The 27,178-nt window shown below is 37.9% G+C and overlaps 1 protein-coding gene across 1 annotated transcript in view; it reads left to right on the top strand.

Moving 5' to 3' along the window:
• The window catches only part of ERC2 (ELKS/RAB6-interacting/CAST family member 2), a 763,823-nt gene that overhangs the window by 142,103 nt on the left and 594,542 nt on the right, over positions 1 to 27,178 (top strand). The window contains exon 3 of the mRNA XM_054595505.1: positions 25,936 to 26,352. Within this exon, the coding sequence (XP_054451480.1) occupies positions 25,936 to 26,352 (417 nt within the window). The remainder of the gene's footprint in view (positions 1 to 25,935; positions 26,353 to 27,178) is intronic.

The following is a 27,178-nucleotide window of genomic DNA, read 5'->3' as shown; positions in this document are numbered from 1 at the left end:
TGAGATCAGATCAAAGTCAGCTTCTGAGATCAGATCAAATTCCATGTCAGGTGGTGATGAAAAGTTCAGCTTCTGAGATCAGATCCAAATGCAGCCGGCTAGGTCATGAGAGAAGGAAGCATTCAGCTGAGCCTGGAAGCATGAGCAGGGCCTTCAAGGATTAATCAAATTCCACATTTTCCTTGGAGCTTTTCCTGATCACATTTATTCTTTTACACCCCTGATTTATTAGTAGATTACTGTAACACTTTATTTCTGCCTCAAGTATAGCATGTGCAAATGCCTATTTATCTTATAAGTATGCAAGTTTGTCTGTTTTCCACTGAGTTACAAACACCTTGAAAAGGAGGACTAGAACTTACTGATCTTTTAATTGTCATAGGTTCCTGCATAACTCTGTTCAAACTGACACTCAGTCAGTCTCTGAAATAAGCCACATTGTGCTTTGAGGAGGGTGGATCCTACAAAGGAATCCTCCTTACTCATGCTTTGCTCACTTGGGCCTGAGGTTCCTCTTTGTCTTGGTATAACTCAGTTATTATATGCAAACTGGAAGGGTTGAATTTGTGTCCTTCTAGTTAGGGTTTCTGTGATTCCCTTGAGGGAATCTGGTGGGAGGTAAGTGTTGCATGGATGACAACATGAATGGGTGCATATAGTGGTGATATGTAAATATAGGTTCATTATCTTACAGTGGTCTCCAAAGTGGATATTTTGACTGGGACCAAGTAGAAACTGTTCAGAAGTTGGAGTTAGACAGTAGCACCCACTTTGTATGCTCCTATGCCTGCCTCCTAGACATCATGGAATGTCTCTGAGAAAGAGTTTGATCTCTTAACATAAGTAGAATTTAGACATGTGTAGCCCAAGTTTGATGGACTGAGGATCACTAAAGAAAGCCAGATGGTGGAGACAGAGGTGGCAGGACACTTGAGAAAAGAAATCATTGTGAGTGAGGAGAGTTCACAGAGAACAAAGGAGTAGAGGACTAGGGGAGCAGGTGCCTAACCATGGCCTCAAGCAGCCTTTAGCCTGCTGCTTCCTGAGAATGAAAGGGCTGTGGTATAAAGAAAGAGGAATGAGTAACTAGGGGCCCATCATCTCTGCTAACAGAACCTCCTTTTGAACAATTTGGCCTTGCAAGACTACAGAGTTCTCCTTACAGCCAGAAAGAGCTAAGAGCAACAGAAGTTGGTGACCTTGAGAAGGTCACAGTGGTAGAAAGAAAAATCTGGAACCTGGAACTATCCCCACTCTCACTCCTGAATGTCTAGGATTAATACGTAATTCAAAGTAGTTCTGGAGAACAGTTCCAGAGAAGGTCGTACTGGACAAGAATGCCATTTCTCATCCTACACTTTGTTTTAGTGTGACCATTTTATTGCAATGTGGTTGATTGGGGGGGTTGACACTGTTAGCTACCTCAAGAAGAAAAAATCCCAGGTGTTCACTAGAACTGAAACCGAAGCGCTATTGGGATGTAAGTCTGGAGCTCTCTTGGGCATTTCTATGCCTTTTCTTCTCTCCTCCCCGCTTTTCACCTCTACCTTCCATAGCCTTCTCTGTGTGCATTTTGCTTCCTTAGAACTTCAGCTTACCTGGGGCTTTGGTTTGCCAAGGCCCCATATCTTCTTGAGGAATTCTTTGTAACTCTGCTTCCTCTATTGACTGGCTCGTGCTCTCAGTTTCCAAATCTAATTTTTCTCAGAGAGGCATCTGATGGCCCATTCAGGCTGTGCATGAGAGACCAATTCCTTGGTCCACTTAGCTACCAGAATGGGGAGAGCCAGGAACAGGGACATGTGACATGGAGCTGACTGTGGGTTGACAGGATTGCATGGAATAGGCCATGACCATAGCAACTTATGATGGACATCTCTAGATAATAACCAGTCATTCATTTATTCCATTTCCTACCTGGCAGCATAGCACTGCAGGTGAAGTTGGTTTCTAGGGTCAGACTCAAACCTTGGTTGTGATCTTGAGCAAGTGACTTTCTCTCTCTGAGCCTTGCTTTCCTCATCAGTAAAAAGGGGGTGTTAATCGTACTTATTTCATAAAGTTGTTTCAAAGAATATGTGAGAAACATACATATATAGAGTTAGCAGAGGCTCAGTGCCGAGTAAGCACGTTGTAAATGTTAGTTATTTTTATATACAGTCTGTAAGTCAATAAGACAAAGATAGCACCTGTCTTAGAGCTTGTAGTCTAAGAAGGAAATAATTTTTATGAGCCACTCACTTAATGCACTAGTGGTAATACATTTACAACGTATATCTTATAGTTAGTAAAGTAACTCATTGAACAAATATTTACTGTCCATCTACTAGGTGTGTGGCACTGTTGTCATCACTGAGTGTACAGTTTTAAGCAAATAGTCAAGTCTCTACCCTCATGGAGCTCACATTATAGTTAGAAGGTAGACGCACACTAAGATAGATAGATAGAGAGATAGATAAATAGATAGATTGATTGATTGATTGATACTGTCTGTTAATGCTGTGTACTATGAGGAAAAAAAGCAGGGTAGGGGACTAGAGAATGCCAGGGTGTATGTAGGGGGCCTAATTTAGAGGAGTAGGTCAGGATGACCTCCCTGAGGAATTGACATGTGTGCAGAGAACTAAACTGAATAACATCTGGTAGAAGGGCATTTCAGGCAGAGGGAAGAACAGAGGCAACGGCCCCAAGACATACACGTACTTGGTATGCTCAAGAAGCAACAAGGAGGCTGGGGCCATTGGAGCCTTAGTGAATGAAGGTGAGAAGAGTGGGAAATGAGGTCTCAGACAAAGCCAGGGGCTGGGGATGATTTTAATTTTTAACTTTCCATAGGTTCAGTTACATCTTGTGTCTGTGGTTCATCTCAGCTTCTCAGATTGGCATGAACTCCTAGCTTGTCAGTTTCCTCTGTGATTAAGGGCAGCAGACAGATGCCCATTTTAAAGCAGATGGACTTTGTGAGATGCACGAAGGCTCAGTAGAGTTTTAAACTCTTTTCGGACTATTGGTTCTTGAGATTGTTTAGTATTTCTCCCCACCAGGATAGAATGAGTCATAGGGTAGGGGTCCTGATAAATTTAAAGCAAGCTCCCTCTGTCATCAGTATCGCAGAGCCACTTTCTTAGTCATCCTTTAATCCTGTGTCTATGTTCTGACCTCTTTGTCCAGGATTGAAATAGCCCAGCATGCTGTACCCAGTGTGGTTATTGTTTGGGAACAGGAACTGTGCTGAGTGACTCACCACCACAAGTAAGAGGTGAACTACTTAGCTATACCCGACATTGACTGCTGCTGCAGGTAGGAGGCCCACCCACAGACATTGGTGCCAGGGTAGGGCTATCCTCAATATTCCATGGAAACAAGAGGAAAAAGGTTTGTTTTTTTAAAGGGTATTTATTTATTTATTTATTTATTTATTTATAGAGAGGGGAAGGGAAGGGGAAAGAGAGGGAGAGAAACATCAGAAACATCAGTGTATGGTTGCCTCTAGTGCACCCCCTCCTGGGGACCTGGTCCACAACACAGGGATGTGCCCTGACTGGGAATCAAACCTGGTGACCCTTTGGTTCTCAAGCCGGCACTCAATCCATTGAGCCACACCAGCCAGGGAAAAAGTAGGTGTTGTTGTTAGCAGGATCTTGGGAGTACTTCATAGTGGATGTGACATTTAGCTCTGGTATTTCAGGGTTCTTTGATTCAAAATGTGTTTCCATAATGATTTGAACTTCCTACTAGTGAAGAAGTCTGTGACTCTTGCTGTAGTGGGGCTTGCTGCCCTTAGGTATTGGTTTACCCTAATGGGTAGCAGGGATGGGCCGTTTACTGGACATTTATGGCTCATTTTTTTTTGTATATACAACATTGCTTTAGATATTGTGTATATTAGGTTTCTATTTCAGTGTAATAAATCAGCCCAAAACTTGGAGACTTCAAACAACTCTATATTTGTTCACAGTTCTGAGGTTCATTAGTTTTGGCTGGGCTTTGCTGGGCTTCGCTGGGCTCAGCTGGATGGTTCTGTTGCTGATCGCTTCAAGGGTCAGTCATTCATTAGGCTGTAGTCATCTGGTGAATCGATAGATTCTGTTTGGTGTAAGATGGCCTGTCACATGTCTGGTGGTGTTTGGTTGGGCCTCTCTTTTCAGTCTCTTATCCTCAAGTAGGGTAGTCTGAGATTTCTCACATCAGGAGGGTAAAGTGTGATCTCCAAGTATGATTTCTTCTGTCCTTTTGTGATTCTTTCTCTGATCTCAGAAAGTTTCTTCACACACACATGTGGTGATTAGTAGCTGTGCAGCTCTCTGCTCTGTGAACTCCAGTTGACTTGACATTTCCAGATTTCTTTCAAGTCAGAGAGACTGTGGGTCTTGGCCTGGAATTCTCCTCATGGTGCTGCACCCTAGGCACTGTCCCCACAGAGTAGGCTGGGCCAGTTATAGTGCTCACCTCATTTTATTCCCATCTCTCAGGGACTGCTGTTCTTGAAACCATTGTTTCTTATATGTTGTCCAGCTTTTGAGATATTTCAGGGAAGAAGGTATTCCATCTCTGTAACTCCATCTTGGCTGGAGAAAGAAGTCTCAAGAGAATAAAGTGGAAGTTGCAAGGTTTTTGAGGCCTCAGCTTAGAACTCCCAGATCATCCTTTCTCTGAATTTTGTTAGTTAAAACAAGGCCAAGGCCAGCACATACTCAAAGGGTGGAGAGATAGAGTGGACTTCTTGATAGGAGGAGTGATAAAATTATATTGAAAAGCCACGTGAGGATAGGGACAGGAGAAATGATTGAAGCTCTGTTCACGAACACTGCCCCACTTTGGGTGGGTGGGTAGGGTTAATTATAAGAGGATAGCTATCATTTGCTAGGCTGCTGCTATGAATCAGGCTCTATATGAAACACTTTGTACACAGCTCATCTAATCCTAATAACATTGTGAAAGGTTGTGAACTTTGCGTAACACTGTTCATATGTGGAACAAGTAGAACATTGTAAGCCCTGCGGAGGTCATGGTCAAAAACATTACACCATAGCTTGCCTGTATCTGAGAGATATATTTATTACTAGTATGTGCTAAAATGCAGAAAAAAATTAAAAACACTGCAAATTTGCATTTGTTATGTTTATACAATAAAATACTTAATTTTTAAATTTAGTTTTAGTTACAATCTATGCATTATTCAACAAAGACATTTAAAAACATAAAGAATAAAAATTTTTCTTTTCAAATAATGGAAACATTGATATTGCTAAAAAATACAACTAAAAATGTCTAACATAAATTAATCAGAATCTTCAATAGCTGGCTTTGCAAAACATTTGTAACAGTCATTGCAAACAATACTGCTATGCTTAAGGCATGAATACTTTTCACAATACTTGTGGTATCTCTCAGGTACAATTTACTATCCAATATCACACACCCTTACAAAACACATGTTATAACCAAACTGCCGGCTTCAATGTTATGGCTTAACATTTGTCACGTACAAATGCTCAGTTAGTAATGACTTTGAACCTATGGATCTGATATATGTAACAATATTTAAGAAAAGAATTTATTTGTATCTCTCAGATCAGCTGTGACCTCTGCAGTGTAAAGCTCATTTTCAAGATGAGGACACTGCCAATTCTTAAGGGTTAAATGATTTGTTTGAGGTTATACCTAGTACTGTGTGATTCCATGCCTGTGCTCTGCATCCATTTTTATATTTTCAACTTTTCTGTGTCCTCAAGTGTTTGGTGTAGTTCTTACAAACAGATATAGCAGCATTAAAAATAATGCAAATAGATGATATTTGTCCTTTTAGATTGTAAGTTTATTTCATTTACATTTAGTATAATTACTAGATTTATTTCTAGCTTTATTTTGTGCTTCCAATTTACTCTGCCTTTTACAGGTCTGTTTTCTCTTTTTTGTTTGCATTTTCTTTATTCTCCTTTTCTACAGATTTGAAAGTTATAATTCTACTCTTATTCTTTTAACTATTGCCCTTAAATTTTCCCTTACAATTTTAACATATATATCTTTCTTAAGATTGCTGAGGCCATTCAGCATCATTTTTGGTTCCATATAAATTTTTGAAATATTTGTTCTAAATCTGTGAAATATGTCATTGGTATTTTAATAGAGATTGTGTTGAATCTATAGATTGCTCTGGGTAATTTGGACATTTTAATGATGTTAATTCTTCCCATCCATGAACATGGTATATGCATCCATTTATTTGAATCTTCCTTAATTTCTTTCTTCAGTGTTCTACAGTTTTCTGAATATAGGTCTTTTGCCTCCTTTGTTAAGTTTATTCCTAAGTACTTTATTTTTCTTGTTGCTATAGTAAATGGAATTTCTCCCCTAGTTTCTGTTTCTGATATTTCATTGTTGGTGTACATCAATGCCTTTGATGTATGCAATGGAATACTACACAGCAGAAAGAAAGAAGGAACTTCTACCTTTCATGACAGCATGGATGGAACTGGAGAGCATTATGCTAAGCGAAATAAGCAAGGTGGTTACAGACAAATACCATATGATCTCAGCTATAAGAGGAACAAAACAAAAAAACTAGCAAAATAGAACCAGAAGCATGGAAACAAGGAACAGACTGACAGTGACCAGAGGGGAGGGAGAGGAATAGGGGGGAAAGAAGGGAAAGTGTCTAGTCAAGGAACAAGTAGAAATGACCCATGGACATGGACAACAGGGTGGGGACTGACTGTGGGAGTGGGGTGTTGGCGGGGCAGGGGAGAGCAACGGGGTAGAATTGTGACAACTGTAATAGAAAACCAATAAAAAAAAGAAAAAATTTTTAACATGTACACTAGAATTAAAGTCTCCAGTTAACTTACTTATATTCTGCTTTCTCAAAAAAGATAAAGTCCATGAAGAATTTGGAACATTTTAACACCAACAATTTGCCTCCTGTCTTACGTGTTTTTCTTCTTACACTCGCTTGTGAATATAGTAGTATTGTACTTTCCTATATTCTTTGAAATTGTGTATAACCATATGACTTGCTTTGCCAGTGACATATAAGAAATAGAAAGCTTAAAGAGCCAGTGTAGTTCACCATGTGACCTATAGCGAAGAAGGTTGCTGAAGAAGGTTTTGAGATGAGGTCCTTGAGCAGCTAGAGAGTCCCCCAGCTAACCCTTGAAGGATACTTAACATGAGTGAGAAATAAACATTTATTGTTTTAAACCATAAAGATTTTGGAATTGTTACCATAGTATAAGGTGATTTCTTGATGAATAAACTCCTGATTCCCCCAACCCCAATTAGTTATGCTCATTATTATTTTATACTCATATCAGTTCTTCCTTCTAGATTTTTCTTTTTCTTGAAGTACATATTCTACAAGTTCCTTAATGTTAGTGGTGTGGTGGTAAATGTTTACCAGCTGGTTTCCTGAGGGCACAACCCCGCCTGATTTTTAGTGTTTGCTCATCTCCACCATATAAATACTTCCACAGTGGCCGAATTCAAGTTATTAACATGTTGTCAACTGACTCTCAAAATTCCTTGAAATTTGGCTCTTATAGGCTGCTGTTATTTCAGGTGGATTATGTTAGCAGTAAACTCTGTTTTTATCTGAAGACATCTTTATTTCATCCTCATTATTGAATGGCATATGAACTGGGAATAAAACTCTAAGGCTGAGAGTTATTTTCTCAACTTCATTTAGCACTTTTCAGATTGTTGCTCGCTTGAGAAGTCTAGGGTCATCTACAGTGTTCTTGTGTAGTTAATCTGTTTCTGCTCTATGTTTGCTTCTAAAACCTTTCCTTTGTGTATAGCATTCTGTAGTTCTGCTTTGCTCTGCTTGAGTGTGAATTTAGTTTTACTTATCCTGATTGGAAACATTTTGCTCCCCTTCATCTTTAATGAGCATTAGAATTTTTTATTCATTGTCTCTTAGAATATTGTTTGATCTCTGGGATTCTGCATGGTGTAGGTTGAGAAGTTATTCCTCCAGAATATTCTCTTGTTTGTTTTGCCAGACATCACCTTGGAATCATTTTTATATTTAATTTTATTCTCTGTTTGGGTGTTCCCCAACCTTTGGGCACTGTAAAATGAACCCTGAGTTCATGTAAAGGTAGACCCTTGGAGAAACTAGTTTTTTCTTGTCCTGAGCTCACAGCTCAGACTATCACCTTTGTGCACTGGTGCTCACCATTTCATGGATCCAGTTTTATGGAGGGGTCTCAGCTCCAATTTGCCCAGAGCCTTTTCTCTTGTGCCCCTGACCCTGCCTTAGTCCTTGACAGCCAGGCCCTCAGCTCTTCTCACCAGTCTGATTTTTAGTTTTTCTCTTTGCTTTTGGCCCCTGAGGACCTCTCTTACTTTCTTGCATGCTCATCTATGATACAAAGTGATATTTTTGTATTTTCTCTTGACTTTGCCTTAGCCTGGTGCTTAGCACACAGAGTAAATGCTCAGTGAAAGCGGGTTGAGTGAATGTTTCCTGGGATTGGTTGTGGCTGAAATGAATGATGAGTTTATACTCCATAATTCTCTGAGTGGACTCAAATGAAGGAAGAATTCTTTGTAGCACAATGGTTGTTAGATAGGGGGCTTGATGGGAGATTTTGTCATATCCTTAAAAAAAGCTCTTAACTTGTCTCCCACACTGGATTTTAGTTATTCCTATAATAATAGTGTTTTCTTTCCCCTTTTAAAAGGTGATTTCAAAGGTTATTTAAACACCTAAGTGCAGAGTCTTTTTGCAGACACTGTAAACTATAAACTCATTCTATGCTTTTTCTCACCTTAAAAAATCATAAGGCCTACAATTCTTTCTACTCTTATTTCCCTTTGAATTTTTAAATTAAAGAAATGAAACCTTCAGAGATACAGCCAAAAATTAATTTGCAAGCACTTATCTACACTGGTTTTATAAACTTCTCCCAGTCCACAGTCAAGGATACAAATGATGATGAGAGGGATAATCATGCATTTTAAACAGTGCACAGATGAATGGATTCAAGAGGGCCATTTGCCTCCCTGTAACTTGCTGAGGGCTCTGTTATGTTAAAATTTATGTAACCCAGGGCTAATAGTTCATCTTATAAGAAAAATGGCAGTAGGACCTCGAGTTAGTGAGGTATTACATTAGGACTTGCTTCAATTTAAATTCTTCTTCCATTCAATAATGCTTTTGTTCTGGGCATTGGCGGTGTCTGCACTGCTAGATACTTTCTTTATATCCCTGTTGGACTTGATAGGTTAGCTCTCTTCCAGACTCAAATTTGAAAGCCATTTTTTCCTCCTTTTCTGACTTTAAAAGTCTCAAATGAATTATAAAACAAAATGAATATCCAGGGGTGAGAAAAGCACTTTGCAAGCCCTTGTTTGAAAATACTTATTACTGTTCTTTTGGAGAAAATTCTATTTTTTTCCACTAGAGTAAGATTTGAAAAAGAATTTTAAAGCATATGAAATGTATATTTATGCTCATGAATGCATACATGGGTTTCTGAGTCTTTGCTAAGGAAAATTTTGTTATTAAAAATACACACAGAATTATCCAGATAAAAGTAACCTCAACTTGATATTATTCGAGATTGGTATCGAGAGATCTTATTTCTCAGTGATGTAACATGTTCTCATATTTTTTCAGTGATATTATCTGTGAAAGAACCATTCTCCACCCCCCACCTCGCCAACCACTTCCCCCTGCTTTGGCTTACCCAACAATAGCTTGGATATTCTGTGACTTATCATTATCTTTTCCAGGTTCCTACATGGCACCTTCATTCTTAACATTTATCCCACTTTTTTTTTGCAGGGGATGGGAGGGTATTCCTCTAAACATGTTTCAAAGTCTTTAAGCTCTCAGGTGAAAAAATGCGGAATCCAAATATCAAATGCGGAAACTTCAAATACCTTGAAGTTTCAAAACTTCCTAAAGGTGTTCTCTAAGGAATCCTTTCTGAGAGAAGAGTTGTTTTATGCTGGTTGGAATTAAGTATCTATTTCAGCTCCTGAAGTCTTGCAGCTGCTGGCATGTGGACTGTAGTTACAGCTGCTGCACCATCAGTGGTACTTGGTGGAAGGGGTGCGTCTGCGCCCAAGATGTTTGACTTCAGTGTGGAAACCTGGCTTGTGGCAGCTATTGCACATGCCCTGATATTCATTATGTAGTAACGGGATCCTCTTGCAGTCCTGTGACCAAATGAGATTGGTGCATGGGCTGGAATGGCATGATCAGTGCCCTACGAGCGTTGTGCCTGGGCTTTATAACGAGCATGTGCCATGTCTGCTGTGACTCCAGGTAAGGAGTGGTCCCTTCTTTGGGACTCAGTTTATCCCCTTATAAAAGGAAGCCAGGGTGTTTATCCTTCTGATCCCTATCTTCACTAATGTTCAGTGATTTTCTTGTTAAATATTTGCTATCTCTTTAAAATGTATATACCAGTTTGTAGCAAAACCCAGGGCTATGCTTTCTAAGTATTTTATTTGCTATCAAAAGGTTAGCATCAGAAGTGGCTAAGCCAAAAAGTTCTTCTGGGTTAAAGATTTTGTTTGTATATGGCACAGCCAAACTTAATTTTATATTCCCCCCACTCTACTTTCATTTTTTTTCCATTGCATTTTGGGAAGGTTTGTATATTAAAAATAGCAGCTTTTAAAATAATGGGTTCTTGTGGGCTGGAGTGGTATTTGCTTAGTATCTGATGTGCATTATCTGTTTAACCTTATTATAGTTTTGTGAGATATTTGGATTACTAGCAGCTTTAAAAAGAGCTGGAAACTGAGATTTAGAGAATAGAAATACCTGCTGGTGTCACAGAGCCCACCTAAGCCTGCGGGCCCCTGCAGCTAGTGAGTGATCAGAGTGACCCCATAGCTAGTGAGTCACCAAGTTGGAACTCGACCCAAGGCTGTCCTGCATTAAAGACAGGGTTCTAATTGGAGGTATTATTCTTGATAAAAGCTGTAGGACTCTCACTGCCAAATTAATTATTCCTTTATTTCCTCCTGGAAGGCTTTGAGTTTCCCTAGTTCTCTTAACTAATTGTGTCTGTTGCTGGATGTCAGAAGCTTGAACTGGCAAGATTATGTCTCTACCATCAAGGTCACCTGAGTCTTGTATATATTGCCCTTTAGGAATTCCTGGCCCTGAATAAACATAACCACAGCACTATTATTCATATTTTGATTTAAAATAACAACGATTGTAATAGATTCTTCTTGGGGTCTCTGCCCACCTTTAAATAAATCTCCTTCCCCTTGTAGTAGCTCCAGATGGGCAGGTCAGCTGATTGATTCACAGTGGTCACCTGGCCCATGTCAGAACAATTCCATTTTCTATCCTGGGTATTTTCAATTGGAGCAAGGAGTCACTGAATTGAAGTCATAAGCTTCCTGTGATTTCTGCTGTGTCCAACTTCCTTCTTTTTCTGAGTTTTGTTTTCACAGTTGCTGCTTTGATTCAGGGAGGTATTCTGATATTTTTCTATACATTGCCTTCTTTGACTTAAGTTAGGTCAAGTTAGTTTTTATTGCTTGCAACTCAAAGAATCTTAGGTAACTTAGTAGTGATGAGTATATGGCAAGTGACTCAGTCCATTTAGGATGCTATAACAAAAATACCATCATCTAGGTAGCTTATAAACAACAAACATTTATTTTTCACAGTTCTGGAGTCTGGGAAGTTCAAAATCAAGGAAGGTCCTGGCAGATTTGGTGTCTAATGAAAGCCTGTTTGCTAGTTAAAGGGCTTTCTCACTATGTCCTCACATGGTGGAAGGGGTGAGAGTGCTCTCTGGAGGCTTTTTTATAAGGTCACCAATTCCTTTCATGGGGTTGCTACTCTCATGATCTAATCACCCCTTAAAGGCTCAACCTCAAAATACCATCATACTGGGGATTAGGTTTCAACATATGAATTTTGGGGGGATATAAATATTCAGTCTATAGAAGTAGGCATTCAAAAATTATTCTTGGAAAAAATATTTGATGAATGAAAATGGGAAATAGGAATGTATCCATAATACTCCTCCCTCCCATCATTTTTAATAGATTTATTGAGATATAATTTACATACCATAAAATTCACCTTTAAAAAGTACAGTTCAGCAATTTTTAGTATAGTCACAGAGTTGTACAACCATCATGACTATATAATTTTAAGAGATTTTTATTGCCTCCACCTCCAAGCCCCACACACCCTTTAACAGTCATTTCCCATTCCCCAATCCCTCAACAATGACCATTTCAATGTATTTTTCTAGTTTATTTGTATTATTTTCCTATGGTATGTTGGCCATACTATTGTTTGTGGAGTATGGTATATTCATTAGTCATTGGTTTGTCTCTGTCTCTCTGTCTCTCTCTCTATATATATAACCATAGCATTGTGTGGATACAGAAGTGTCCATTCTTCACACCAGAAAAAGAAATAATGGTATAGTTGATTCTAGTTTATTAATAAAAAGAAAAACAGAGAGACTTCGAGTGATAAGTCTACTTATTCACATTTTCCCTATATATTTTCAAATTATAATTTGAAAAAAAATTTCATCTCAGACTATCTTCATGGTTTTCTCAGTCACTTAAAGTTTCACTGAGAATAGAAACATGCTTAAGGAAATGGTGTTTAAAAGTAGAAATGAATAAAACAGTTGACTATAAAGCCTAGTACTAACATTTCAGATGACTTTTGAAAAGTTCCCTCAGATTGTTTTTTATTTTTAATTGTTGATTTTTGAGAGAGAGAGTGAGAAATTTATTGTTCCACTTATTTATGCATTCAATTGTTGATTCTTGTATGTGCGTTGACCAGGGATTGAACCTGCAATCTTGGAATATCATGACAATGCTCTAACCAACTGAGCTACACAGCCAGTGCTCCTGCAGACTCGCTTTTAAATAATGATAATATTCAATAACAGTTAGAAATTCAAATTTAGGTGTTATGTATCCCTTAAAAATAAACAGCATATATGTTAATACACAATTTCAAATGTTATTTATAATAATATTGTATTTTATATAATAAATATATTATTTATAATATAAATAAAACTTATTTATTTATATTTAATCTGTCAAGATTTCTTTTTTGACTTGGAGAAGAAACTTAGTATACATGCCTGTCAAACAGAATACAGCTGAATAATGGTTGATCAGGTGACCCTCTGTGTATTTCATCTAGTAGTGTTTTGTATTGAGGGATATTAGACATAGTTTTCTCAGATTTTATTAATTATGTAAACTGACTTTTCAGTGTGCTCCTTAGGACCATACTACAGTATTATTTTTATGACATTTGCTTTCCCTACCTTTCAATTACTAAATAATCATTTCTTAAAAGAGTAGTAAGTCTGAAGCTTTTAAAAAACAATTTTTAATTATATTGACATATAATACTATATTAATTTCAAGTGTACAACATAGTGAATCAACATTTAAGTACCTTACAAAGTGATCAGCACAGTAAGTCTAGTAACCATCTATCATCGTATACAGTTATGATCTTATGGACTATATTTTCTGTGCTGTACATTACATCCCCCTGACTTATTTCATTATTGGAAGTTGGTACTTCTTAACCCACTTACCTTTTTGTGCTCACCCCCCTACCTCCTCCCTTTTACAACCATCAGTTTGTTCTCTGTATATATGTTTGTTTCTGTTTCATTTTTGTTTGTTCCTTTTTTTAAAGATTCCACATGTAAGTGAAATATATGGCATTTGTGTTTCTCTGACTTACTTAATTTAGCATAATACTCCCTATAGGTCCATTCATGTTGTTACAAACAGCAAGATTTAATTCTTTTTTAATAACTGAATATTATTTCAACATTTCATTTATATATAGATATATACACAAAATGTATGTATACATTATATCTTACCTTCTTTATCCTTTCATCTATCCATGGACAACTAGGTTGCTTGCATATGGAGGCTATTGCAGACATTGCTGCAGTGAACACAAGGGTGCACATATCTTTTTGAATTAGTGTTTTTGTTTTCTTCGGGTAAATACCCAGAAGTGAAATTGCTTGGTTGCATGGTAGTTCTATTTTTAATTTTTTGAAAAGATTTTATTTATTTATTTTTAGAGAAGGGGGAAGGGAGGAAGAAAGAGGGAGAGAAACATTGATGTGTGGTTGCCTCTCACATGCCCGCAATCCAGCCATGTGCCCTCACTCGGAATCTAACTGGTGACCCTTTGGTTTGCAGTCCAGCACTCAATCCACTGAGCCACACCAGCCAGGGCTATTTTTAACTTTTTAAAGAATCTTCATATTGTTTTTCATAGTGGTTGCACTAGTTTACAGTCCCATCAACAGTGCAGTAGGGTTCCCTTTTATCCTTGCCAACACCTGTTATTGGTTGTCTTTTTGATAATATCCATTCTGACAGGTGTGGGGTGATATCTTATTGTGGTTTTTATTTGCATTTCCCTGACAATTAGTGATGTTGGGTATCTCTTTATGTGTCTGTTGGCCGTCTGTATGTCTTCTTTGAGAAATGTCTATTTAGGTCCTCTGCCCATTTTTTTTCCCCTTTCTTTCTTTCTGTTTTTTTTTTTTTTTAACTCCTTACCTGAGAATATATATTTTTTGATTTTAGAGAGAGTGGAAAGGGGAAAGGGGTGAGAGAAGGAGGGGGAGGGGTAAGAGAGGGAGGGAGAGGGGTGAGAGAGAGAGAAACATTGATATGAGAGAGAAACATCAGTCTGCTACCCCCGAATGCTCCCCAGACAGGGTTCAAACCCACAACCTGGGTATGTGCCTTGACTGGGAATTGAACCTGAAGCCTTTTGGTGCATAGGGTGATGCTCCAACTAACTGGACCACCCATTCAGGGCTAGGTTTTCTGCTTATTTTTTCAATTGGATTTTTTCTTTTGCTGTTGAGCTGTATGAGTTCTTTATATATTTTGTATATTAGCTCCTTATCAGGTATATTATTTATGAATGTTTTCTCCCATTTAGTAGGTTGGTTTTTTGTTTTGTTGATGGTTTTCTTTACTGTACAAGAGCATTTTTGTTTGATGTAGTCCTGTTTGTTTAGTTTCGCTTTTGTTGCCTTTGCCTGAGGAGACATATCCAATAAAATATTTGGATATGTTTTCTCTTCAACAAGAGTTTACTGCCTGTGTTCTCTTCTAGGAGTTTTATGGTTGCAGGTGGTACATTTAAGTCTTTAATCCACTTTGAGTTTTTTTTTTGTGTATGGTGTAAGAAAGTGGTCTGCTTTCATTTTTTTTGTTAGTATCTGTCCAGTTTTTCCAACACTATTTGTTGAAGAGACTGCCTTTTCCCTCTTGTATATTCTATCTTTATTTGTTGTAAATTAATTGACCATATAAATATGGGTTTATTTCTAGGCTCTCTATTCTGTTCCATTGATTCGTGGATCTGTTTTTGTGTCAGTAACATGCTGTTTTGATTTCTATAGCTTTGTGGTATAGATTCAAATCAGGGAGTGTGATACTTTGTTCTTTTATTCTCAAATTCCTATGGCTATTCAGGTGGTTCCATATAAATTTGAGATTATTTGTTTTAGCTCTGTTTGAGATTATTTGTTTTACCAATTTCATTGGTATCTTGATAGGGATTGCATTGCATCTGTAGTGAAAATTTTTTTCAAGTCTAGAGAAGTGCTTCTCAAACCTCATGTGCCTATACTTTACCTGATGGTCTTATTAAAATACAGGTTCTGATCTTGCAGGTCCGAGATGGAACCTGAGATTCCACTTTTGTGTAAGATCCCAGGTCATACTGATGCAACTGGTCCGATGACCACATTCTGAGTAGAATGGAGGTCAGTTATCCCATCTTCCCAGGGGAGGAGTGACTCAGGAAGCTGGAAAAGCAGGAGGGCACTTAGGGAAAAACTGTCCTTATGAAAACTTTGAATGACAAGGAGTGGAGCTTGGCTAAGGAAACCAGGTAGCTTGGAGCAAGGAAAAATTAGTAGTTCAATACCTATTTGATGTGATATTAATTTAGATAAAACCTGTTACCTATTTTAAAAACACATAGATTATTAGCAGTTTCTTTAAATGAACATGTTGGAGAGGGAAGACAAAGTGACAGGGAAGAAAACTGCAGTAAAGATTTTAAAATGTCATTTAAAGATTTGCTATGCAATTCAAATAAAGGATTTGTTTTCTAACAACTGCTTGTGACTATTAATAATGGGTACATTCCAAGTCTAACCATAATTTCTATGATTACATGTTTTGGGTTGCTTCTCTGAACACATTTAAAAATATCAATACTTCTAAATTTTTTTAACCTATACCAGGTTAAGTAGAGTCGACAGCAGGGGATGCCATTATCCTCTAGTTGTTTACTTATTACTGACTAATAGTAGGAAAAGAACCCTGACCTTCACAACAGAAATGTTTGGTATTCTCAAGAACTTCTTACAGAGTTCTTTATAGACTAGTTAATGGGAAATCAATTTTATCCATCTTTGAGTTGGTCTTAAAACAAAAGTTTCTTGTTTTCCTTTATTTAAAAAAATGCTAAAGTGCTTAGCATTTAGTTTCCCACCCTTGTATTTATTTGATGATCAAAACTTTTGTTTTCCATGCTAAAATGGGAGAAAAATTTTAATTTTGGGCTCTAGCCACCACCTCTGTCTCAATATGGTAATAATGGTAGATGTATATTTAGCATTCAGTATATGCTAGGCCCTGTTTTGTTCTTTATGGGAACTTGTTCAGTTACTTGATCAGCATTTCATGTGGCTTTTGTGTGAATCCTGTAACTTAGTTATGATTATTATTGCCTGTTTATGGATAAATAACTTGATGCTCTGAGTACTTAGGTAATTTGTTCAAGGTGACATACACTGTAATAGGTAGATGTCTGATTCAAAGGCCAGCTCTTCATCACTGTTCTTGGAATTCCAGAGAAGTTTAGTGATTTTCTTCAGATTGCATAATTGGTGAGTAGCAAAGCAGGAATTAGAACTTGAGTCCTTAACTTGAGAATATTGCAGCTCAGTGCAATATTCTGACACTGTGCCACCTTATGGTATTGGTCTGTAATGAAAACCAGAACTCGTTGTTATGAAAGCAGCTGCCAAGAGGGCTTTCCCATGTATACTGTTCTTAGTGTTATGAATCTTGGCAAAATGTCACATATTATCAACCAAAATGGGCTCTGCAGTTATTGCTGACAGCATGTCTGCAGGAGGAACCCAGGGTCCCTGTATTTTGGTGCTTTAAAAAAATCACCTAGTGTCCTTATTCTATCCTAAAGGAGAATGCCTGGGACCATATGTCTAAATATTAATTTTTTTATACCTTTCTCAGCAGAGCAACTCTTCCACAGCACACGGGGGCCACATGTTTTAAGCTGAAGTCTGCTGTTTGTCTTTTCACACACATGAAGGTTTGGAGCCATGAGAAGTTTTGTACATCCTGCACACAGGATTATGGAAAAAGGGATCAGAGAACCTGCCCTTAAAATTTGATTAGAGACAAACTGGAAAATGATAAATAGGAAAATAAAGTCACAGAAGAAGTAGAGCAGGCCAAGTTGTCTGCAGAGAGATTCTGTTTTCTTTGAAAGAGTTATGTTAAGCCCTTGCTTGAGAAGGCGTATGGATTTATTAAAAAAAGTTCAAGACTTTTGGGTATAAGCCAATTCATATTTTTATATAGCTCAGAGATGGTTTTCATAGCAATGAAACCCTAAACTGCTTTATAGTACAAAACTTTATCATTTTTTTGTTTTTTCCCCATAGTGCGGAAAAGAGCTTAAGGTCATGGATTTTTAAAAAATCTGCCAGGAACTCATATTTTCCATGTTTGGGGATAAGACACAGTAGATTCTAAACATCTGGCTAGTTCATATTTAAGTAATTGTGTGTTCTATACACATCATATATATATATACACATATACATACAATTATATTTTCATTCTATTTACCTTTTTGTGTTTTAGACATTCTGAAATCTGGATTAGATTCTGACTACAGTAGCAATTGGAAGTCACCTTCACCCTCCTAAATGTTGGCTGAGGAAAAGTATATTTTCCCTCCTTTTTCATATAAACTCAACTGTGACTTAATTTCTTATATTTTCATTGTTCTCTGTTTTAAAAAAATTAAGTGACTGTGGGAACATTTAAGAATTGTACAAAATGAAGTTCTTAGAATTGTCTGGAGGAAAGCTCAATTTTAGACACTGACCTGTATCAGCTAATGATGTGTTTGTAGTCAGATCCCTTAAACCAGCCCAACTTATCCTCTTGTGAAGGGGACAAAGTGCTGGCAGCTTTGGAGCAGTATTGTCAAAAGAGTGAGTGGCTGGATGTGAGGCATTTTGAGTTTTGTGGGAGAGAACAGTGTAGAATGATCTGAGCTTAAGGACACTCTCCCCCTCACCATTTTCTCCTTTCCAACCTAACTACAGCAAAGCAAAAAGCAATGAAAACCCATTCTCCTTCACATTGTGCCCCTGGGCCAACTGTCTGGAGACACAGTTTTTCTTTTGTTTTTTTCATCTTTCTGTCCATATTTTACTCACTATTAATTGAATACCATTATGTGCTAGATTTGGGGGTATAATCCAATTTTGGCCCAGAACCTGCCCTTGAGAAGCTTACTTTCTTTCTCGGAGATTACTTTTTTTTTTGGTAAGCACAACAATGCTTTGAAAGACACACCTGCCCTTATCTAGCTGTTGTATACTGGGAGAGACTACCAGACAATGTAGCCTGCCATAATACCAGAAAGATAAGTCATTATGACCTCCTTTACTGCCCAAGACTTGGAATCAATTGGACAGACTAATCTTTTCAGCTACCATGTTGTTTACCTTTGTATGTTTCAAGGACAGAACAAGGGCTCTAAACTTTTTTCCTTCTGTGGACTGGAGATGGCACTAGTCTTTACTGTCCAGGGCAGAGGTCAAAGTATGAGATTAGATGTAGGGGGACAAAGGTGGAAATAAACTGCGTTAAAGGCTAGGAATTGTGATAAATGTGATGCATTCTATTTGTACTCCAAGCTGAGTGACCATAAAGATAGCCTGGATGTCACTATGACACCTGCTTTGCTTCCTTCTGTCCTCAGTGGCAGGCCATGGAGAAAGGAGTTTGCTTCCTGAACTCTGATTTTTTGAGGGCAACGGGAGAAGGATCCCACAGTCAGGGTGGAGAATAAAAAGCTTTCGGAATACTCCTTCAACCATAGACCCACTTTTGTACTTGAAGAGAACCAGCTGTTTTACCATCTCTTTCAGCTGTGCCACAAGTGCGAAGTAGACAGTAGTTTGACTGGGACTCAGGTACAGGTCCAATCATGTGATGATGTCCTATTCAGATGTACACTGGACATTGGAAGGGCTTCTCTCTCCAGTTGTGTGTTGGAATGGAAGCCACGGAAGTAGTTGTTGAGGTTTAAATTGAGACCATGTTGAGATTCCAGGGAGATTCCAGAAGAGACAGCCATAGAATATAGCCTTGCAGGCTCCTGGTTGGTAGGTTGTTACCTGATGTAGCTAACAAGCTGAAATGGATGCTCTTGATTTTTGATCCAGTGGGGTTTGGACAACTGCCTTAAATGAAATGTGCTTTCACAGTTGAGAAGGGGGCAGTGATTCAGTCTGAAGGAATTGGATAATCTGGGAAGTGGGGAATTGAAAACTGGATATCATTTTTCTTAACTTTTGACCTTTAGAGAAGGTACTTCAGCTTAGCTAGAGATTGCACCTGGACTGTATACTATTCTTTTAGAGGTAGTTTTAATTGAGCTTTTCTTCACATAGCTAATTTTAATTAGTTAACAGTGTAATTCCAAGGAGTTAGAAAGGAGGTCTCAATAAATTGTCCTTGTTGTATCCCATGCTATTTAACTATTGGATAGGACCAGGTGATGTGTAAATGAAATGATTTAGTTATCACTCATTCTTTAACACAGCAGTCATTTTCTAAGTTGTTAAAGTAGAGAGCCACTCCCTTTTTTTCTACCCTTACGGTTATCAGAATACATGCCAGGATGGAGTCTAGGACCTCTGGCTTTGGAAGTGTTTGTGTGCTCTTGGGACTGACATTTAAACTGTGTGATCTGATTTTCTCATTTGTAAAATACATCAACATGTAAATCCTTAAGGCCTTTCTAAGAGTTCTGATTCTGTGTCCTCACCATGTCAGGTGGGTTATGTCTTTCAGACTGTGGGTTTTTGTTGCTGTTGTCACAGCAGCATATTGTACCTTATCCTGACTGATACAGGGTGGGGCAAAAGTGGGTTTACAGTTGTATGAGAAATAATACAATAATTAATAAATAATAATACAAGAATAAACTCTGTTTTACATACTCATATCTGTAAACCTACTTTCACTCCACCCTGTGTAAGTGGTTACTCTGTCCTTGATACTTCTTAGACCTTTATATGTATCAACTCATTTAATTTTCACAGCAACTCTATGTGATAGGAACTACTGCTCTCCCCCCTTCACAAATAAGGAAACTGAGACACAGAGAGAATATTCTTTTCAGTGGATTATTTATGAAAAGTGCTGCTTTTATATATTTTATTTTATTTTTATTTATTGATTTTAGAAAGGGGGGAAGAGAGAGAGAGGGAGAGATTTCTTGTTTCACTTATTTATGCATTCATTGGTTAACTCTTGTATGACTCTGACATGGGATTGAACCTGCAACCTTGGCATAGCAGAATGACGCTCTAACCAACTGAGTTATCTGGCCAGGGTCTGTTTTTATATTTTAAAATTGAAATTATCTGTGTTAAATATCTGACTAGAGATGGCTATCTGGTAAATGAATTTTGAAACTTAAAGTAACAGAATGAAATCTATTAAAAGTAGAACCTTGAGGGAAGAGAAAGGGGGAGGGAAGGAGGGAAGGAGAGAGATTGCTTCAATTTCCTTCTCATCCCCTAGTACATGATGCAGAAAGTTGGTCAAGAAAGAATATAAGAAACATGCATTTTGCTTAAGAATCACTTTTTAGGAACAAGAAGATTCCTGCTGAATTTTAAATATCTTAAAAGAATATGAAAACTAAATGACACGGATTTGAGAAATTTTGGAACACAATTTTAGGCTGATTATCAGAGTGTGTTTGGTCATGCTGAAATCATTTCGTGGCTAATAAAATGGCTACCTGGAAAATAGATTTTACTTATTAGTAAGTGTACAACACGGAAACATCCTATGAATGAGGAACTGCCTGGTTAGGATGGCTAATTCTTAATTTTGACAATTGCCATAACTGTCCTAATTGCCTGCTTGTCCATTCTCACCACTCCTGCACCCCTCCTCCCCATTCTTTTTTTAGCCATTCAGAAGTATTTGTGTCAGTTCAGAAGCTAGATAGTATAGAGGGGTCTGAGCAAGGGTCAGACTCCCTGGATGAACAACTGGCTATGCCACTTACCTGGCTGGGTGACCTGAATCAAGTTACTTTACCATTTTGCATTTCCATTTGCTCATTCATAAATGGAGGTCATCATAGTGGCTCCCTCACATGGTGGTTCTGAGGATTAAAAGAGCTTAGAACTATGTGTGCCGTGTCCACCGGCACTGTAAGCACTGTCAAGATTTTTCCCATAACTGTTCCGTAATAGGTCTGGTATGTCTTTGTCTCTGGGCTTTTATTTTTTAACTTTATATTTTAATTGTATTTTTTCCATTGCCATTTAGTCCTCTTTTTTCTCCCTCCCCCCAGCAATTGTCACACTGATGTCCATGTCCATGAGTCCTTTTTCCTTTTTGCTCAACCTCTCCAGCCCCTGCTCTTATGCCCACCCCTAACTTGTCACCCTGCTCTCTATCAGTAAGTCTGTTCATTTTCCTTGTTAGTTTAGTTTGCTCATTAGATTCCACATATGAGTGAAATCATATGGTATTTGTCTTTCTCTGACTGGCTCATTTCACTTAGCATAATGTTCCCCAGGTCTATCCATAATGTTGCAAAGGGTAAAATTTTCTTTTTTTTGTACTGCCGAGTAGAATTCCATTGTATAAATGTCCCATAGTTGTTTTATCTGCTTATCTACTGATGGACACTTGCGCTGCTTCCATATCTTGGGGATGGTAAATAACGCTGCAATGAACATAGGAGTGCCTATGTTCTCTTGAATTAGTGTTTTGGATTGCTTTGGATATATTCCCAGAAGCAGGATCGCTTGGTCAAAAGGCAGATCCATTTTTAATTTTTTGAGGTATCTCCATACTGCTTTCCACAGTTGTACCAATGTGCATTCCCATCAATAGTGCAAAAGGTTTTCCCTTTCTCCACATCCTTGCCAGCACTTGTTGTTTGTTGATTTATTGATAATAGCCATTCTGACAGGTGTGAGATGATGTCTCATTGTGGTTTAAATTTGCATCTCTCTGATAAAGAACTTAAAAACGCAACACTAAAAAACCCCACAATCCAATTAAAAATGGGCAAAGTACCTGAATATACACTTCTCCAAAGAGGACATAGAGATCGCCAATAGACAAATGAAAAGTTGCTCAAAGCCTCTAAGCTTTTGTACCTTCTATTCTCTTTTTATTGTTCTTCATGATTCTGATTCTCATTTGCTCTTCAAGAAGTAGCTCAGTGGTTTCTCTGAGTGTTTGGGGTGGTTTTCTACCTGTCTCTACCTTAGGTTACATGCTCTCTGTATTTCCTCCATCTAGGTATAACTTCTGTTATAACTCTAATAACATAATATTTCTACAATCAGTTTACTTGTCCACATGGACTATGAGCATGGACCATTTGTTTTCCTTTTTAATGTTTCATGAGTATGAGGGAGATACTGGATAAATGTATATTGAATTGATAAATGGATCAATTTTTTCTCCCTCCCTTTCTTCCACTCTCCCTCTCATTCTTCTTTTCTACTTTCCTTCCTTCTTTTCTACCTTCCTTTCTACCAAACTTCTTCCCTTCCTTTTCATTTAAGCATGGCAATTGATGCATTATCTTAGTTATTTCTCACAGGAACCCTATGAGGTCATTTTATGATTATTTCCATTTTGAGGGTATGTAAACAAAGGGTCAGGGAAATAGGCAACTTGGCCATCCAAAGGGACAGCCCCTTTACAGAGTTGTCTTCATATTGCTGTCCCTGCTGAAAGAATTTTGGCATTTTGTCTTTGGAATTCCCTTCTGGTCAGCCTACGAATCACTTAAGAAAACCAATCTTATTTTTGCTCATTCTTAGAAAAGATAATTTCCACTCTGATCATCCTGATTCATCTTAGAAATCCAAGCCACTTTCAAAGGACAAAGAGTTGCCATTTCAAAAAAATATTTAAATGACTTGAAGATGTACTCTCCACTCCCAAAAGGCTTTGCAGTGGCCAGATTGCTGGGTTTAAGGCTCTTGATACTCCTGTGGACTTTTTTTTGATGTGGTTTAGGGATGGGCAGCTGGTAGAGGAAGGTCATATTAATGTATAGTCCCATTTCATGTTCTTTGTGACAGTTTTATTGAGATATAATTTATGTACATAGAGTTCACCCATCTAACATGTAAAATTTAGTGGTTTTTAGTATATTCAAGAAGTTGTTCAACCAACATCACTAATTCCAGAACATTTTCATCACCTCAAGAAGAAAGCCTGTACCTTTTAGTAATTACCCTTCTTTCCCCTCGTTTCAACTCTCCTGGCAATCATCAATTTACTTTCTGTCTATGGGTTTGCTTATTCTGGATATTTCATATCAATGGAATCATGTAGTGTGGTCTTTTGTGACTGGCTTCTTTCATATGGCATAATGTTTCAGAGTTCATCCATGTTACAGTGTGTATCAGGACTTTATTGCTTTGTATCTCTAAATAATATTCCTTTGTACGGATATATCACATTTTATTTACTCATTTGTCAGTTGATTGAGATATTGGTCATTTCCACTTTTTGGGTACTGTGAATAATGCTACTGTTAATATTTGTGTATGAATCAACTGATGAATGGATAAATACAATGTGATATGCCCCTATAACAATAATATTCATCTATAAAATGAATGAAATACTGATACATGCTACAACATGGATGAAAACTTGCTAAGTGAAAGAAACCATTTACTACATGATTCTATTGGTATTAAATGTCCAGAATAGGCACATAAATAGAGACAGAGAATAAATTAGTGATTGTCAGGGCCTCAGGATTGGGTGGGGGATGCAGAGTGGTTGCTCAAGTATATAGGGTTTCTTTTTGGATGATGAAGATGTTCTAAAATTTATTCGGTTAATGGTTGTACAACTTTGTGAATGTACCACAATACTGCTGAATTTTATACTTTATACTGGTGCATTGTATTTTTAAAAAATAATGCATAATGACAACCATTGAATACATACCAGGTGCTTATTGCAAGTCAGTCTCCTGTGAGGCATTGTGGCACATGGATTAGAAAGAGAATACTTGTTCCCTGTGCTCTAGAGTTTCAGTGGAAATGTGTAGATGGAGTGGATATCCATAAAAATTTTTATCAAGGTGATGCATCACTCAGTGCTAGTTTCTGGGTAGAGGCCACACTCAGAAAGATCTGAGCGCTTCTGGGCATTAGCCGTAGGACCTCAGAAAAATTTTAAAATGTGGACTTCTCCAATATTTATGTAATTTAGACAGGGTATTATCCATCCCTTATAATACTGTGAGTTCCCTGTAGACAAGAGCTATGTCTCATGTTAATCTTGATTCTCTTGCTTAGCATTGTGTCAGGTCTACCTACAGGCCAGGGATGTGTGTTTGGTGATTGAAAGTGTTTGGTGTTTTGGAAGCTCCCAGGTTTGTTTCTAGGACAAAAATGCCTTACAGCCTGTGGCCGCCTCTTCTAACCAGCCAGCTGGTTGGCCCTGTGGGGAATGTGTTGCTGAATTCACCAATTATCTTCATGCAAGGGTTTCTTTCCTCATTGCCTGTAACTGGTTTGTTCCTCTGGTGCTTTCACTGTGATGTTGGTTAAAATGGTGACTTGGAACAATGTGCAGTATGTGGGTGCTTCTGAAGTACTGTGCTTTTTTTCCCTGGCGATATATCCAAGGCTCACCATGTCAGGGAGATTTAGAAAAACAAAAAGCGGAATAAACCTCACTTTAAAAAAAAATCACATGTGTCAAGCATCAATACTATAGATTCTGTGTAACTTATGGGTCTTTGTTGTAATAAGAAATTATTTTTTATTTTCTTTTTTTCTTCCTGAAGGTACTTTATGTTGATTAAGTTCTTTCTGTTAAATATCCTTTGCTTGCACTGGGCTTTCCTTTGTGTTGATTTTTTGCTTCATTTTCTTTTTTCATTTCCCATGCTGTTCAGTTACGGGATGCCAGAAGAACCAAGGTTTGTCCACTCTTTGCAGGGCATTTGTTTTGCTCTGCACAGCCTCACCTCCTCCTGTGTTTGAGTGACTGTCTCTGTCTGTGTTTGTTTCCTTTTTCTTGTAGATTCAGTAACCTGTTTACGAAACTTGGTCACAGCTTTATTTGTAAAAATAAAGTCCTTGTTTGTGTCTACTTGTAGTGAATGCTATTATTTTCATTTATAAATGGACATGCATTTATCATGGAAAATAATGGATAGTAGAATAAAGAACACCTTAAGAAACAAGAAATTCTGAGTCTGGAGCATTGTGGGCATAAAGAAGGTGTGTTTGTGAAAGTTTCCCTCTAACCCCTTCCATTTCCTAAATTAAATCTGTAGATATATGCTTTTCCTTGTGACTGACACTAATATACTGTTTCTGTGTGTGTTTACATTTCTTTTCTCCTAAGACATTCAGAAAGCATCGTCGAATTAATATCCCCCTCTCTATGTGCTGTCCCATGCTTCTGAAGTCACCCTGGAGGACTTCAGAGCTGGCCCTCTGGACCTCATGATTAACATTCCATGTTCATAGTGTGGTCCCAGCGAATAGCCCTTGGCATTTCCATTGACTTCTCTTTTCTTTCTCTTCTCCTGTTCCATCTTTCTCATCACAGCACTTGCAATTGACAATCCAGGCCCTTCAGGATGAGCTGCGAACCCAGAGAGACCTCAACCACCTCCTGCAGCAAGAGAGTGGCAACCGAGGAGCCGAGCACTTCACCATTGAGCTGACTGAGGAGAACTTCCGGCGCCTGCAAGCTGAGCATGACAGACAGGCTAAGGAGCTATTCCTATTGAGGAAGACCTTGGAGGAAATGGAGCTGAGAATTGAAACACAGAAACAGACCCTCAATGCCCGAGATGAGTCAATTAAAAAGCTTCTCGAGATGTTACAAAGTAAAGGCTTGCCATCCAAAAGTCTTGAGGATGACAATGAACGGACGCGGCGGGTGGCAGAGGCTGAATCTCAAGTTAGCCACTTAGAGGTGATTTTAGACCAGAAAGAGAAGGAAAATATACATCTTAGAGAGGTAAGGACATTCTTTTTATTGCCCCAAAGTCATATTTTACAGGTTAAAATGTGTTATCAAGTTATTTTCACAGGTTGGAAAACATCCACAACCTTAAAATTTTCTTTGTCACCTGTTTTATAACCTTCCTGTCTGCTTATCACATTTAAACTGGAATTTTGCATTAGCTTTTTTCTCTGCTCCCCACACATATGTTCTATTACTATTCAACACGTATTCAGGATCTAAGCGTGTGTAGCACATGTCAGCTGTGGGGTGGTTTACAACTGCTTTCCCGCAGATGGTCATTGTTTCAGGACCTTTTAAGTACAGCACTGTTTAAGTTTTAGATGTTTATCAAATATCATTTCTCTAAAAGAGAAAAAGGAATAGGTGATTAGCAAAACAATAAACCTAAGTATTTGTGTAGCTGAACTGGGGCAGAATTTGCAGGAAGTAAAGTATATGGATATTTCTGGAATCTATGGTAAAATGTGCAGACCAATTTTGAATGTTTAGATTTAAGATAATCTTTGTTTGCACTTACATTCATCTAGGACAGAGTGTTCCAGGTTTTCTATGTGTTTTGCACTTAGTGGATTAAATTATTCAGTTTTCAGAGGCAGCTTCTCTGGCCTGCCACCACCATTTTATGTTGGGATGCTCATGTATCTGAGAATATGCGGCTTGACAAAGCGTAGATAAAAGGTGGGTGCCAGCCAATGTTTGAAATTTTTATAGCAGTTCTTTACTGCTATGGCGGATCTCAAAAGTACCACATAAGCAAAATGCCTCGGGAGACACAAATCTCACAGAAAATAGTAATCAATAAAATGGCATTAACTAT

This window comes from Pteronotus mesoamericanus, unplaced genomic scaffold (genome assembly GCF_021234165.1).
Source record: "Pteronotus mesoamericanus isolate MK-2021 breed Mesoamerican mustached bat unplaced genomic scaffold, CSHL_Meso_final scaffold_54, whole genome shotgun sequence".
Lineage (NCBI taxonomy): Eukaryota > Metazoa > Chordata > Mammalia > Chiroptera > Mormoopidae > Pteronotus > Pteronotus mesoamericanus.
This window is presented reverse-complemented; position numbering and strand designations above follow the sequence as displayed.